Source organism: Labrus mixtus, chromosome 12 (genome assembly GCF_963584025.1).
Source record: "Labrus mixtus chromosome 12, fLabMix1.1, whole genome shotgun sequence".
NCBI lineage: Eukaryota > Metazoa > Chordata > Actinopteri > Labriformes > Labridae > Labrus > Labrus mixtus.
Genome location: NC_083623.1, coordinates 20,891,228 through 20,906,711, shown reverse-complemented (window position 1 = coordinate 20,906,711; position 15,484 = coordinate 20,891,228). Strand labels below are relative to the sequence as shown.

The 15,484-nt window shown below is 41.9% G+C and overlaps 1 protein-coding gene across 7 annotated transcripts in view; it reads right to left on the bottom strand.

Annotated features, from left to right (window-relative positions):
- The window catches only part of LOC132985245 (neurexin-3b-like), a 308,979-nt gene that overhangs the window by 36,971 nt on the left and 256,524 nt on the right, over window positions 1-15,484 (bottom strand). For all 7 annotated transcript variants that reach the window (XM_061052531.1, XM_061052527.1, XM_061052530.1 and 4 more), the window contains one exon: window positions 10,444-10,615. In XM_061052531.1, coding sequence (XP_060908514.1) covers window positions 10,444-10,615 — 172 coding nt within the window. The remainder of the gene's footprint in view (window positions 1-10,443; window positions 10,616-15,484) is intronic.

The following is a 15,484-nucleotide window of genomic DNA, read 5'->3' as shown; positions in this document are numbered from 1 at the left end:
CAGTCATAGAAAAGACAACAACCTGCAGAGAAAGGTTAAAAACACAGATGATACATTCAAACTAAGTAGGTTCAACATAAGAAATAATAAAGACACAGTAATACAGTTTTTAAACATGACTGCCTCTCTCTGAAGTTAATCTAGGGTAATTAATGCGACTATTTCACCAACTGGACACCACCTGCTTCTTCATTTGAAGGGCAGACTTGTTTGGAGCCTATTTGGAGGTAAGGAGCATAATGTGTAGCAGGTTTGCAGGGAGAGCTGGGTAAAGATGGAGGAGGAAGTGGTAATTTGAATCACTGCAGATCTATTGGGAGCAGAGTACCACAGTGGCACCGATTTGAGGAGGACAATGCATACAAATGAGATCATTACTGACATGGTGGGAGGCCTTTTGGGTTAAAAAAAGAAAAAAGAAAAAAAAAAGGCACTACACCTGCCACATTCTCCTCTTCTGAGACCGTGGCTAACATGTTCCAGGTATACGGGAATTACAGATAATAGAGTGCCTTTTACAGGGAGTGTTGTGTGTGTACTCAGTATTATTTCTGGCGGGATACGATTTGTGGATGTGTATGTGCCAGGGTGCCATTTCTGTCTGACAATCATAGAAGCATTCCCTGTGAAAGGCATCACGAGTCTGTCAACACTGAGAATTGAGATGTTCAGCTCGCTCTTCAAAGACTGTAAAGGTATGACAGAAGACTGTGACGCCTGTGTGGAATTATGAATGACAAACATGATGTCACTCGGTACTCGCGTGGGAAGAATTTCTAAGGAAAAGAAAACACTCAAGTATATGACGTCTTTTATAACTGGAGTTAAAGGGTAGGACTTGGTAATTGTTAAAAAAAAAAAAAAAAAAAAAGGTGTCCTGGAAAAGTGTCTGGTCTAACACAGAATTCTCACAGGTGATTCATCTTAAGATGACATCATGCACACGTACACAAACACACTTGTGTGGCTCCACCAGGCTAAGGTTGAAAACAGGGTTACGGGCTATGATGTCATGCTTATCCTTGAGTCCATAAATCTTTTAGAGCTTCCTACTGTTTTTTCTGTCCAGGTTCAGTTTCTTCCTGCCAGAGGGGGCAAAAGGCATACACAGTTTGACTCAAGAAGTATAGATACTGTGTGAAAACAGGAGAAGGTAAAAGAAAAGGTAACTATTCAACTTCTTTCCTGCAGTAAAATATCTGAAATAAACTCATTGTAGGAAAACAAATAGGAGGCTTTCAAAGGATATTTCTACCCATTGTTTCTGTGTCAAGCTAACTGAACCTGATGTCATCACTTGGTATGTGTTTTTTTGCAAATGCAATGGCTGAAGGGTCTTTTCTATTTAAAATGTCCCATCCATTTAGGTTGAAACTAGTCTTAATGTTTGGAAGCCAGCGAGCAATAATTCATAATGAATAATAATCAGTAATCCCCACTTAAAAAGGTTCAAGTAGAAGAGCCAGTTTTGAGGAATAAAAGTAGAAATACAAGTAAATTTATAGGGTTTTACGTAGGTTTTAAAAGCAAGTTACTGTCTCTGGTGTTGATAAATGAAAGTGGAAGTAGAAAAAATTGCAGTTCAACAAGTGTCCACTTAAAGAGCTGGCTACAAAAGCCAAGAAATCCCCATTCAGTCCCAGAATTTTTACAGAATAATTTAACATGTTTTAAGCCAGGTACCAAGTATGTTGTATGTCTCTGAAGCTCAATTCTGTATTTGTAAAACCTAGACTGATTTTTTTTTTTTTTTAAATGACGCATCTGTTTGAATGCATACAGCATTATTATGGAAGTGGTTGAGTTGACTGACGGGTGGGCGTGTTGTAGCTGTTAACCAGGAGGCTGAAGGCCCGCCTCAACTTCACCTCTACTGGTTTTTAGACTGGTCGAAAGTAAGGTGGTGATAACATTTCCAATATGGAGACTGCCGTCGTCGAGCTTCATTAGCCTCTTCAGAAACCAATGGGTGACGTCACTAAGACTATATTGAAGTAAAAGTACCTATCATTCATAACCAATTAAAACCTCCTCACAGAACATTTATGTAAAGCTGCTGATTATAAAATTGTGCAGAAGGACTTAACACACCACAATTATATTAAACCAATCATTACGACACTCACAAGCTTGTTTCGTTTTTCCTCAGCGTTATTTTTCTATCGTTTCTTTCTACCCTCAGTGTTTAGAGAGCAAGCAGCCCAGAGCTCAGTTTCCAGCCAGCTGGGACGGAGTGAGGATATGGCTGTGAGGGAGCCCAAGGAGCTAAAGGACTGAGCCTGCAGCATGCCAGCAGGTTAATCAGCTACTAGCAGGACTCTCTCCCCCATTCCTTTGATCTCCAGCAGGTTTCAGGTGGCAGCCAAATACACTCTCCTCTGGACGAGGGCCACAGAGGCAGGCATGAGGGTTGTATGTGAAACGTAACGGGAAAGAGTTTAGTAGTTTGGGGGAGTAGGTGGAGGGCCGGGGTGGGAAGAACAAGGGAGGAAGCATTATGCTGCATCTACAAAGTCACTTTCTCACTTCACGCTGGAGTGAAACGACACCTGAATCGGAGAGAAGGATGCAGAATCTCGCCGTGAATTGCTAATGGCATGGTCTCAGGTATAGCTCTTACATTGTTCCAGGTGATTAATGAGGTGACAGCCTCCTTGTAATGAATACACCGCAAGCTAATTGTTGGACTAATGAGAAAAATCTCTCTAGTTTGTCAATTTGATATTCAGTTTGTAAAAGGTGACTCCTGAATGGACGACCTTGCCGATAAAAGCACTATTGTTTATAATAAAACCACTCTGGCTCTAAGATTTTGTTTTTTTCAAAGCGGGTTTGGATGGATATATTCTGAAAGATTTTTCATCAAACAGTCCTGGACAACAAAGAGAAAAGCCCCATTATGTGTTTGATGTTTTGTCACAGACAGAGAGCCAATTTCTGTGTCATTTAAAATGTATTTTATGTTTTTAGAGTAACATATACTGTTGAATTTAGATCACTCCATTTTACAAAAATAATATTCCCCGTTTTTTTTGTATGATTCATGCTCAGACTGCGTTGAATTGTTTTCTTTTATTGTCTTTGTTATAAATCACAGGCACTGAAAACCAGACTTATTTCTTCTTCACATTGAGTCATAAGTACTAATAAAGAAAACCTAAACAAATAAGCTCATACAAAAGCCTCATTTCAAAGGATTTTTGAAATTGGTATGTTTACTTCATTAAGTATTTGTTGAGCTGCACGGTGGCGCAGTGGTTAGCACTGTTGCCTCACTACAAGGTTGCAATCTTAGTCCAAAGACATGCTCATTAGGTTATTGTTGATTCTAAATAGCCCTTAAGTGTAGGTGTGATTGTAATGGTTGTTTGTCTCTGTATGTCGGCCCTGTGATTGACTGGGGAACTATTCAAGATGTATGCCGCCTCTCGCCCACTGACAGCTGGAATCAGCTCCAGCCCCCGTTCAACCCTGAATTAGAAACCTGGAATAAATAATGGTGGATGTACATATTGTTGGGACAGAGTTTTAAATCACAGAGATATAACTCTTAACATAAGACAATGTGACTTACCGTTAAATTATTATTAATATTTATCAAACGAAGCTAAAAATACACTCAGGAATTTACAGCCAAATCTTTACTGGGGCTGGTATGACCAGCAGTCGATAATGATGGCCGCTTTTTGTTAATGCTAACATTATTGTTTGCAGCTTTTAGCCATGTATTATAGTGAAGTGCTATCAAATTAGAAGATAGATAGGGCGCTCGTTTAGCTCAGTTGAAATAACCGGCGCCCCATATGCAGAGGCTACAGTCATCATGACTATCAGGTCATCCCACACTCTCCCCATATTTCCTGTCTGTCTTCAGCTCTCCCTTTCCTGAGGCTAAAAGGACAAAACAATTATCTTTAAAAAATAAGAAATAGATTGAGGGCATGTTTTTGTTATAACATGAGAGATTTCTGTATTTGTTGGTAAAGGATTATGTAAAGAAAGACCACATTGTGGTAATGTAAGGATTGAGCAAAATGCTAACTAAAAGTTGTCAAAGAAGATGCATGGAGTCAGTCACTTATGCGGACTGTAATAAAATATAGTTTGTAAGTAAGCTTTTATTTCTTCAAGTAAACATCAACGTGCAAAAACATTTCTGGAAAGCAGCTACGTTATTCATTAGCAAGCTGTGTTTCAGAATCAGTTACAGAGCATATTTCACATTTCACTGCGTGAATCTGCAGAGCTGAGTGGATAAATTAAGACCTGTTTAATGCTGTAACAGACCTTTATTTTTATGATATGCTGCGGTTTTCCGGCACAGTTTGTGTTTATGTGTCTCTCTCTTAGCTCCAGTGAATGGCGTCCCCATTTAATTCCTCCCAGCCAAAACAACGTCTAAATGTTTCCCCTTTGGTGGCAGCTTTTCAGTCAACACAAACACTGGCACGCCGGCAGTCATCTGCTGGTAGCTCGGCGCGTTCTATTCAGTTTGCTTGCCAGACTAATCTCGCCGGGGTTCCATCACAGGGCCGGTGCTGAGAGCCCATCAAAACTGTGAAAATGGCTACCGTGACAGGCTCCTGGCTTTCTCTCCATTTGGGGATGATGAGTACATTTGATATACTGCAGCCCTGTCCAAAAATCATCACTCCTCAGCTCCAGTCCATAGCTAGCTGCTGCAGTCGCTGGTTGTGAATAACCTGCACCACCCACCTGCTTTCCAATCTACCCCTTGCTTTCATCTCTGTCTCACCTGCTCTAGTCATCTTTCTGACCGAGTCTCTTTCCCTTCTCTCTTTCTCCTCTGCTCCCTCATCTGCTCCCTGCTACTCTCTGTCTCTCTAACATGTAATTTGCCCTCCTTGCTCTTCTTGGCTGAATCAGACCTCTTAAGCTACAGCCACAATTCTGGTATCATTTATCTACTTTTCACTCGCCCTTTATTCTTTTTCTCTTCTGCTAAACTAATCTATCGCTCTATATGTCAGCGTTCCTACCTTAAGTCAACTTATTCCTGTCATCTAGTCAATTAAATACTCCTGGATTCCTTTTTCTATTCAGCCCTGTCCTTCTGTTTCTTCAGCTCGCTTTACCTCCGTCCAATTCTCTCCCCGACGTCAGACAAAGCGAAGGAGTAAATTCATCATTTATCAGGTCACTCTGAAATTTATGGTGTTGAAAGGATGAATTAGACCGGCGGCTTCTACACTCGGCTTAGTCTGGGGTTCTGAGAGCGACAGAGATTGTGTCTATGATAGAGCTAATCGTGTTTGGCCTTGGGGACGCGCGCGGGATTTATCTTGCTCCCGAGGAATTGTTTTGTCTGTATTTCAAGACAAAGATTGGCAGATATATTGAAACGGTGCTGATCATTGTGTCCGTTTCAGGTGGTGGGAGTTTATGACATTGTGTGCATCGGAGCGTAGACGAAGGTCTTTGTGTGTTTGGGCGCATCTGAAAAAGAACACAAGGCCGTCCTTGTTATGACCGACCCTCTTGTGCCCACCACAAATGATGGAACACACAAAGACACAGTTTCCCCCGAGGCCCGAGCAGAGTAGTTAGGCCAATGGTCATTCATCTGAGACAACGCTTGAACTTCAGCCAGCTCCGGCAAAAGTGTGATGCACAATTTCAGCCACGCTCGGTCTTGTAATTCTTGGATTCAAAGATTGAAACTGGCGCAAAAAAAGATCATGTAATCCAAAATCAAAGAGTGCGGGGATTCAGAGTGTTATATAAGGAAATTGGAACCCTCTCGCAAAACAAAGACAAGCCCCTGCAGTAATGTGGGTTGTCACAAAAGTGCACATGATTGCAGGAGAGATGCACAGCTCTGATGTAGAACGAAAGGAAAAAGGATAAGAATTGCAGATAAAGAGGAATTTGAGGACAGAAAAAGATTGGAGATCTGAGAGGGCACTGTTAGAGTGAGGGGATAATTAGAGAAAAGGGAGAGACAAAGCAATCAAAAAACACACTTACACACTCAAGGCCCACACACAAACACAAACACACACACACAGAACACGTGTAAGCTGCAGGAGAAATACTGCTGTATGGGATCAGTGTGGTTTATTGTTGTATGGAAGAATGGGATTCAGAAACACATAATTCCTTCTTATTTCTCTATATTTATCAGCATTACAATCTGCACTTTTTTATCTGGTAAACCTGTTTGGATTGGGTGAATTGTGTGTAGATTAGACATTAGTTGAAAACAACATTTGTGTTTCTAATATCCTGTCGGCTTATGTTTGTAAAAGGGATTGGCAATAGTGAAACTTCAATACCCTGCAGTGTAGAACTACTGCAAACTCGAGAAATGGTTTAAATAACAACTCTTGACAGGGTAAGCATTATTTTCTTAGTCGATGTGTTGGGTGTATACAGTTCATTCAGGTGTTCTTAAAGATGTAGTCAGTAGCTTTTTTTTTCTAAAGCTTCCAGAAGAAATTATGAAAACAAAGACAGGGTTTAGACAGGTTAATAAACCATATCAATCTAAGAAAATTATTCTTTAAACTGTGATCAATGTTTTAAGTTCAACTCATTACGTTTTGTTTAAACATTCGTGATCATCTGACTGCTTGTTTTCTTGCAGCGAGAACATTCAGTGTATAAAAAACGATGCCAAAACGAAGTACAGAAAGAATGCTGTTCCTCAAATGTCCACTTGAGGTTGGCTGCAAAAGCCAAAGAAACTCCTTAAGGACCCATATTAAAAATGCCAATTTTAACAGCAGATAAAAACAAGTTAACAGCTTGGTTCAAAAAAACAAATTCACTTGCCTTGTCTTTACTGGTACACACTGTAGCCGTAGCTGTTTTTATGAGTTATCCATTTTGATCTTTGAGTGCCTAAGAATTAGTCATAAACTTGCATAATTAAAGGCATGATTGATTGGTTGATGACATGCAGGCTTGTTTTAGCTCTTTGCCTAGAGACTTAAGACCAGCGTCATCTTCACCTCTTTGCCTGTTGTTAGAATGATTCTATAGTTTCTTGTCAATCTTAAGCACCACCCCCATATTGCTGCAGATGTCGGTCATTAAATCAGTAAGTGGTAAATGGACTTGAGCTTGTAAAGTGCTTTTCTAGCCTTCTGACTACTCAAAGTGTTTTTACACCGCAGGTCACACCTACACATTCACACACTGATGGCAGAGGTTGCTATGTAAAGTGACCATCAGAAACTGCCGGCGAAGCAGCGAGAGCAAATTGGGGTTAAGTGTCTTGCCCAAGGACACATCAGACATGTGGCTGCAGGAGCTGGGGATGAACTCCCAACCTTTCGGTTGAGAGACGACCGACTCTGAGCCACAGCTGCCCCCAGTGTAAGCAATGTTATAACAACTTTTAGATATGGTTGATTAAAAAAAAAAAGACCCAAGTAACAGGTAAATCTTATAAATCTGACCCAACATTTCTCTGTGAATACATTAAAGCAGGTCGGGCTGTAAAAACCTTCTGCCGCTATTTAAAATAGATCCTAATGCCTCGAGGCTTTGACGAGACAACTTTTCAAACACTGCTGTTAAGATGTCCAATTTGCACAACCCAGCTATTTTGCAGGCGTCTTTGAATGACAAGCAATCCAGCAACACCTTTGTCTTCACCTATTCCTCAACACAGAGAGAGAGAGAGGGCATGCCCAGATCCGGTAACTGTTTATCGAACGCCCTGAGAGTCCTGTGGCGGCTGCTGCCTTCAAGGTAAGCATGGGGAGTGTGAGAAAGCAGTCGATGAGTCTGCACCCCAACATGTAATTACTCATGAGATGACAACGCCTTTACACAGAAGGGAGGGTGAAAAAAAAAATCAATCATCGTTGAATTACTATCACTGAGTGCTCTGCAAATTACCTGTGCAGAAGAGAAAAAGAAATTACCACACATTCGATCCCCCCCCCCTCCGACCTCAACTCCTCTCCAAGACAATGGCAGGCGGACAGAAAAGAGAATGAACCTCGAAGGTATCACTTGGAAGGAATCCAACTCTGAAAAGGCCTGATTTTCATCTGTTGTGCATTGCTTAAACTGAGACGTAAAGCCGACAAGTATTTAGCAGGGATTTCTAAATGGAGGCCTTCTTTGGATCATAGATATTGACAGACATACTGATAGAAGGCTGAGAAAACAAACACTGACCTCTCATGGAGAAGTCAATTCAAGATGATTATGATGTTGAAAGACTGGCCATTAAAGATGGAAAAGGCTGGAATTCAGTTTAATAATCAATAGGGATTCAAAGAACCGTTACGAAAAGCATGTCTGAGCCACGTCACGGTTGTGTTTGTCTGATTATATCAATTTCGTCAATTGGTGCACATGAGTGTGAATGTGAACGTGAGGGAGAAGTCGTTTTCATGCCGTGCTGTGAGCAGCTTTGGAGTCTCTCAGTATTTTCCAGTTGCAAATGTGGCTGAAATGCAGTTATGAAACCCGTCTAACTTTATCTTTTCAAAGAAAAAGCGAAAGACAGCCGACGGCAAAAGAAAGCCAGAGACAGAAGAGATTAGCATCACCTGCGCTGGCATTGAACCAAACCAAAACAGCGTGCCAGGTCACGCCAGGAGAGGCTGCTGCCCTGTCCTCGGTGAAGGCATGCGACTCGGAGCACGCTGTAGGGCTGCTGAGACATAGGGCTGAGAAGTGAAAGAGATCAACTCTTATTTGTATGCTTCCTACCAATGGGTAGCATCAGCATTTTTTCATTCCAGCGTTGGAAAGAAGCTATTCTAGCAAGCGATGACGGTTCTTTTTCCAGACATGTCTCCGTTCACATCAGCGTCACATCCGGTAGCGTAACACTATTTAATCTTCAATATCGTCTTATTTGTTTTACATCTGTTTCTGTCCTATTATGTCTGCTGCTTTGGCACAATTTCACCTTAGAGAACAATGAAGTTTCAAATAATCTTTTGTTATTCCAACCTCTCCTTTCCTCAACAGCCACTTTGCACCTGTGTTGCTTCCCTGTGCGTCTGCTCTCTTCGGTAAGTGAAAAGAGAAGAGTGAGTAATAGGGAACAAGGAAACAAAGGTGTCCTCTCCTAAGCTGGCTGCCGTAAAGACACAGATATCAAAGAGCAGGAGAGCCAACCTAATTTAATTGACTGTTATGTAGAAGCGGGAGAGGATTTTTTTTCCTTCCTTCCTTCCTTTCTACCTCTCTCACCTTTTCACTCGCTCTCTCACCTAGCTAGCTAGAGTGAGCGGCACATTTCGCTGCCAAATGAAGGGAGCGCCTGAGCCTCCAAATGGAGCGAGCTCTGTTTGATGACCCTATTTGTATTCTGCTGCTGTGCTGCTTCTGCTGACCTGGGAATGAGAGATACAGGCAGGCTGCAGCTTTATCTGGCCAGCAGGCCACCCCTGCTTTCTGCCTCCATCCTCTCCTTACCTGCCCAACAACCAAAAGCCTCTTGGAGCGTTCAAATCCCCTTTCCTGAAATCAGCTGGCCAGATGTTGCACGGTAAATGCCTCTTGTTAAACAAAGGGTTCAAGCTTGGTGTGCTGCTGTGGAGTCAGGTGTGAGGGCAAGAAAGTAGAGTTTTTCGGAGAAAGTGTCTGCCACAGGGGGAAAAGTGTGCCCAAGCAAACACAATGGAAGCCTCTAGCTGCTCTTCCAACATACAGCTAGTGAGCAAACTCTTGCAGATGGAGTCTGAATAACTGCTGAGACACACAATGATTGAGGTCAAAGTGCAAAAAGGGAAGAGATTCTTTTTTTGCGGGTGGCAGTTTGGATTTCTCCCTGCACAATGAGTAATGTCAAAGTCATTTTTCACACCTTTTTGTCATTTCCGAAGGTTTTAATCATTCATTTATTTCTAGAATGATTCAGTCATGTGATTTGTACATCGTGCTTTAATCTTATCAAGGCTATAATAAAGAGAGATATTGATTAAATGTCAGTTTCTGCTAAAACAGCTGAATTTTCGTACACTGTTGAAAAATAGGTCGCTGTAGACCACAGGACATGATTTACCGTTTCTCAACCAATCAGACTCTTTTCCAAGACTTTTCCTTGTCAAATTGATTGGAAACATTTATGATGTCAGCACCATTTTTAACAGTGGAAATAGGTTGGAGGTGGTGTCAGTGCTCAACACTGGGACAGAAACAGGTTTTTATTTTTTTTTAACTAGCCATGTATTGAGTAGCCTGTTTGCTGATGCACAAACCATTTCAGGACATCTTCAACTGGGGAAACACTTTGATGTTTGCTCGTACACTTGGTATCTTAGAAATCTGGTACTCTGAGATTTTTTACCAATAAAAAAAGAAAGATAAAAATAAACATTTTCTGTATGAGCTTTTGTATTATGGATGGCGCCCTTAACTCAGGTGGTGTCCAGTGGTTTATAATTAGTCCGTAGTTTTACTCTATATCTTGCAGGCATTAACCAGACAAAGAAATAAAAGCGGCGGTACCTGTTGGAAAGTGTTCATTGACTGGCCAGTTGTCCACCTGCAAAGTGGCGTTGCCCCCGTTCCTGGTGAACCGGACCAAATGGTATTTGCCGTCGTTCACTGCCGTGGTCAACTCTTTCACGCTGATGTCCACTGTGCCAATGTTAAATGTCACACCCACTTTTCCTTGTTCCTGTAAAACACACAAATAAAAGAGAAGCAGAATGAGTAAGTGGTCAGATTGAAGCATCGCATGAATCCAAATATTTACAGTACATACAGTTGTTTTCCATCCTGGTCATCAAATACAGTTGGCTTGACTTCTCAAGTTTTGCAAAAAGAGGTTCTGCCTATTGTTGTGTACTGATTAATTAACTATAAATAAACTAAATGTAAAAAGTTCAATAAAGCTTGGATGAATAACCTCGGCTAGTGCTAATGGTGAACTGCACAGAGAACCTGAGAACGCTAGCTCGCTACGCTTCATTATACCACTGTAATGTGATGAAAACAGGCTGCCAGCGGAGATTGTAATGATGAGTAATGCTCCCTGCAGCCTGTCACTGCAAAAACTGGCAGGCCAGATGCCTTTTATCTGCAGTGGTCCTTACAAACTGGATGAATACCATATGTTTTGTTTAGCTCTTAATGCTAAATCAGTTTTACTGTGACCATAAATCGTGATCCCACCCAATCATTCCCTGACTCATCTCCCCTTGAACCCCACTAATTTTCATGAGCTGCCTGTGTGTTTTATTGTGGCTGTTTGCGTATTCATGGGCATGTAGGCGTTACAGGCAAACGTTTTTTTTTAGCGCGGAGGCAGGGCTTGAGTGAGTGGCAATGAGGAAGGGCTGTGTTTTCTGTGTCATTTGTTTTAATCCCCCGCAGGGAATCTCTCAGTGTAATTACCTACTTTAGAAGCCACGAGCAGAGGGACCGTTTCTCATAACAAAACCAAAATTAAGAAGGCATGCACATGGGGGCAGACACATATTGTTAACTGATCATCAGAGACACTGGCCCGGGCTAACAGTTACAATCCAGAGCTTGATAATGTCAAGTCGGATTTAACAGTGCTCGTCGGCAGGAGTGCGCTCCATGACTGGCACAACTCAAATAAACCTGCAGATTAATGTTATGGGCTCTTTATTCCATATAGGAGCACTTAATAAGGCCAACCTGTTCTTTACTTACTCCCCCGTGCTTTTACATAGAATTTCACACTTGTTCTACTATACCACCAGATTTTTATGGAAACCTGCAGAGTACAGTTATAAATGTAACTTGACATTTCATGGGTGCTGACAGGCCATTAGACTTCGGTTAGGAACACATTTTGCTGATCGCTTTACATTGAATTTTGCTATATTTTCAAAAAGAAGACAAATTGGAACTGGTTTACATTTAAGAGGTAGAAGTGTAGCTGTATGTGTATTCGTCTCGGACATTAACGGTTCAGTGAATGCAGTCATACGACGAATATGAGCACATGGCAGTATCCAAACCCCAACCATGGTGGGGGTAATGCTTGTAACTGTAACTTGTCACAACAAAGGTCGAAGAAGAAGCAGATGCAACAAAAGAAAAGAAGAAGAACAGTTACATAGCAAGATGACAGCTGAACGAAAAGACCGGGCTGCTTCTTTAAATCAGTCGTGTGTGAGAAATGTTAGGTAGGCAGTATGGTATGTTACTATAAGTGACTATTAGACGGTATCACCCAGATGTGCCAATCACCGGCTAGGCAAAGGATAAAAGGTGTGAAAGCAAAGAGGGTCAAAGACATTAATGAAGCTGAAACATTTTTCAGGTTCTTCATGTATAAGCAGTAGTAGAGGACACCAGTATCAAGTAAAGTGCTCAAGCCTTGATGATGTCCCATCACAGAGCATAGATGCACCCACTGTACTAACAAGAGTCACAAGTTAATCACAAATACAATACACTTGATGTTGCTCCGAAATGCACATCTTTTAATTGGTCTTATATTTGACATCCATATAAGGAGATGTTGTGTTTTTCTGTGTTACTTTTATAAAGCATCATTTTGATTTTTTCCCACCTCTCCTTTTTGTTAAACGCTTCATACACTACAGGCTGCGCCGGCTATCACAAGTAGCTCTAAACGACACGAGATGGAACAAACTGTAACTTAGGAGAAACCTAGATATTTTGTGTTTAGGACTTTTTTGTTGCATGACCCCAAAACCGAGGTATGAACCAAGCCGTGACCTCTATCTACTTTTACACCCGTATTAATTATCAGCAAATATGAACTTAAAAATCAAGTGTGCGGCTTAATGTCTGCTCTTTAAGGACAGCACCAAGTACACCTAGGAGGAGAGCAGACATTTATTTTTAATTGGAGTCAAAAACATTTTTATAATGCATTATTGTTTTGATTTAAGGTAAAATGGATGATAAGATAATCTCCATGTTACTTTAAACTTTAAAGTTGTTCAGGTGTGCAGTGAAATGCCTTTGTGTGCATGGAGACCCTTGCAGTGACACTGCACACTGGTTACCTCAACAAGTCCTTTTATCTGCCAAGCCAGTCTGAGGACCTGCACTGTAGTCGATGACTTGTACTTAGAGTCAAAACATCCTTTGTCTTTTCACAGAAGAAGCCTTACAGTGTGCTTGAGACCGTAATGCGAGCAACGACGGAGTGGCTGTCCTCTGTAACAATCTCTCGCTCGACTAATAATGGAAAAAGAATGTCACCGAAAGACATGAGAAAGCCATCTCCTAAAAGCCAAGGTAGGGCTCCGAGTGGGAGCCAGACAAGCAGAATATCTGAATGTGCACTTACCATCCCCGTCAGAGAGGCTGTAAATGGGTTCTTAATTTAACTAGTTGTCATTAAAACTTAGAGCAGCGGACATATGCATACAATAAAAGTGTGTGTGCACAAATGTACGGCTTGCACGCAAATACACATCATCTGTGCACCTAGATGGGCTCAAGTAAGCATGCACATGGATATGTTGATAATTTAATGTGACAAGATGATGTTCAGTGTGTGTGTGTTGTACCGTAAAAAATACTACCAAAGCTTCCTGGCTCTCCTGACTAATGATAGGACCTTTCCCTCGTACAAAAAAAGCACACACTATGTCTGACGGGCCGAGCGTACACAATGCATAGACAGACACATCAGCACAAGTACATCCACAGTGACCTTCAGAGGCTGTGGCAGCCCCAGCTCTCTTGTGTAGTCGCATCAAAGCCACATCACCGACCCACTAATACCTACAAACAAAGACAGATCGTCACCCCCTGGCCCTGGTACAAACAAACAACAAAACACAACAATTGTACAACCCTGTAACGGTTGCTGAGTGCCTCCGGGCAGTGTGCAGAGAGGGAAACGTGTGTGTGTGTGTGTGGTAGTTCCTCGCAATGCCACAGCTCTCCCCCTTCTTCTCTTTCCTGTCTATTTTCTCTCTGCACTACTCCTGTTGTCCGGCTCCGCCACCCACCTGCCAGCACAACCCCCCGTGCTGCAGCAATGTGTGATTGACAGATCCAATTACGTTTTTTATTGGCCTGTCGCTCGCGAGGCGGGAAGGCACTTCATTGTCTCCTGAGCAAAGGGGAAAAATGGCTATTGTTCTTTTAGTGGAAAAGATGATGGCCACAATTCCAGGCGTAAACAAATGATGCGCGGAGAATCACTTCCACTCTTTTACGCACACAACAGGCACTGAAACACACACACACACACAAAGTCAAAGGGTTGTAACCTTGCGCTATAGAATCTTTGTTACAGTAAGCTCCACAGGGTGAAAAATGAAGTGCAGCATCCCAACATTCAATCACTGTCAAAGCAAACACTCTGAATGTGACATTAAAGTATGGAAAGTGCAAATCAACTGGTATGATATGTTGAAGCTCTTTTATAGCCTAACATGCACCCACACTCTATTTAATGCCAATCACCAACGCTGGCTGTGTCACCGCTATAGGAATAGAATGAGATTATGTTGGCGTTTTGTTGTGTGTCACATATGTGAACAGTGTGTGTGGGCATGTTGTGTTCACTTCCTCTGTGTAACAAAGACTGATAAATGTAATTCCACAGAGAACCACCAATGCCCCCCACCTCCCTCCCTCCTCGATTGCGCGCTGGCCCGGGCTTGGCACGAGGAGCTCCAGCAGTCCCACATGACCCGGCAAACACTGACATCAGTAATCAGGCCCGCCGCAATCCAATTCAGCGCCGATCAATGCCTCCAACACAAGCAGAGCCGCGGGCAGATTGAAAGAGAGAGAATCACTCAAAGCAGCAGAGGGCGATCCTGCAGACAGCTATCACAGACAGCTGCTGTACAGGGGATGGGCCGCCGACAACAGACGCCATCCCAAACTGGCTGAATGGTCATTCTGCAGCGCCAGCTGAGAGGTATTTTATGGAGTTGAGATGGGTAGAATTAGAACATGAAGTTCTGATGGGGGAGCAAGAAGATAACAGAAGATTGAAGATGTGGTGATTTGATAGATAATGTCTAGAAAGATAAAAGTTTAAAGTAGGGGTTCGATTTACAGGTTAACTCTAATACAATGCCGTCTGATCCAATATGATACGATACTTGATATGTCGATAATATCATGATGCAACGTCTCTGAGATATGTGACATATTGCAAGACAATCTGGTAATGATACATCATGATATCTGATTCTGTTTTTATTCACCGCAGTTTGTCGTCAGTTCCAGTTCTTGTCATTATCGCCTGACTGATACAGGATTTTTAGAGCCGATATCGATATTGGGGAGAAAAAAATTCCGATACCGATATTTCGGCCGATGTCTTTCTTAGATCTATGAAATCTGTAGAGCTAGATAGATATAGATTTACACATTTATTTCACTGATCACTTAAATGCAGTTATCAAACACTTGTGGAAAAGATATATAACAAAGACAAGATGGTCACTAAACTGGAAAGTCACCGCACATGTACGTGCATCACCGCTTGACTCTCTGGAGAGTGATAATGCTTGTTGTAATCAATATAGCACACACAAAATAAATGCTATTTGACTAGTGAATAAAT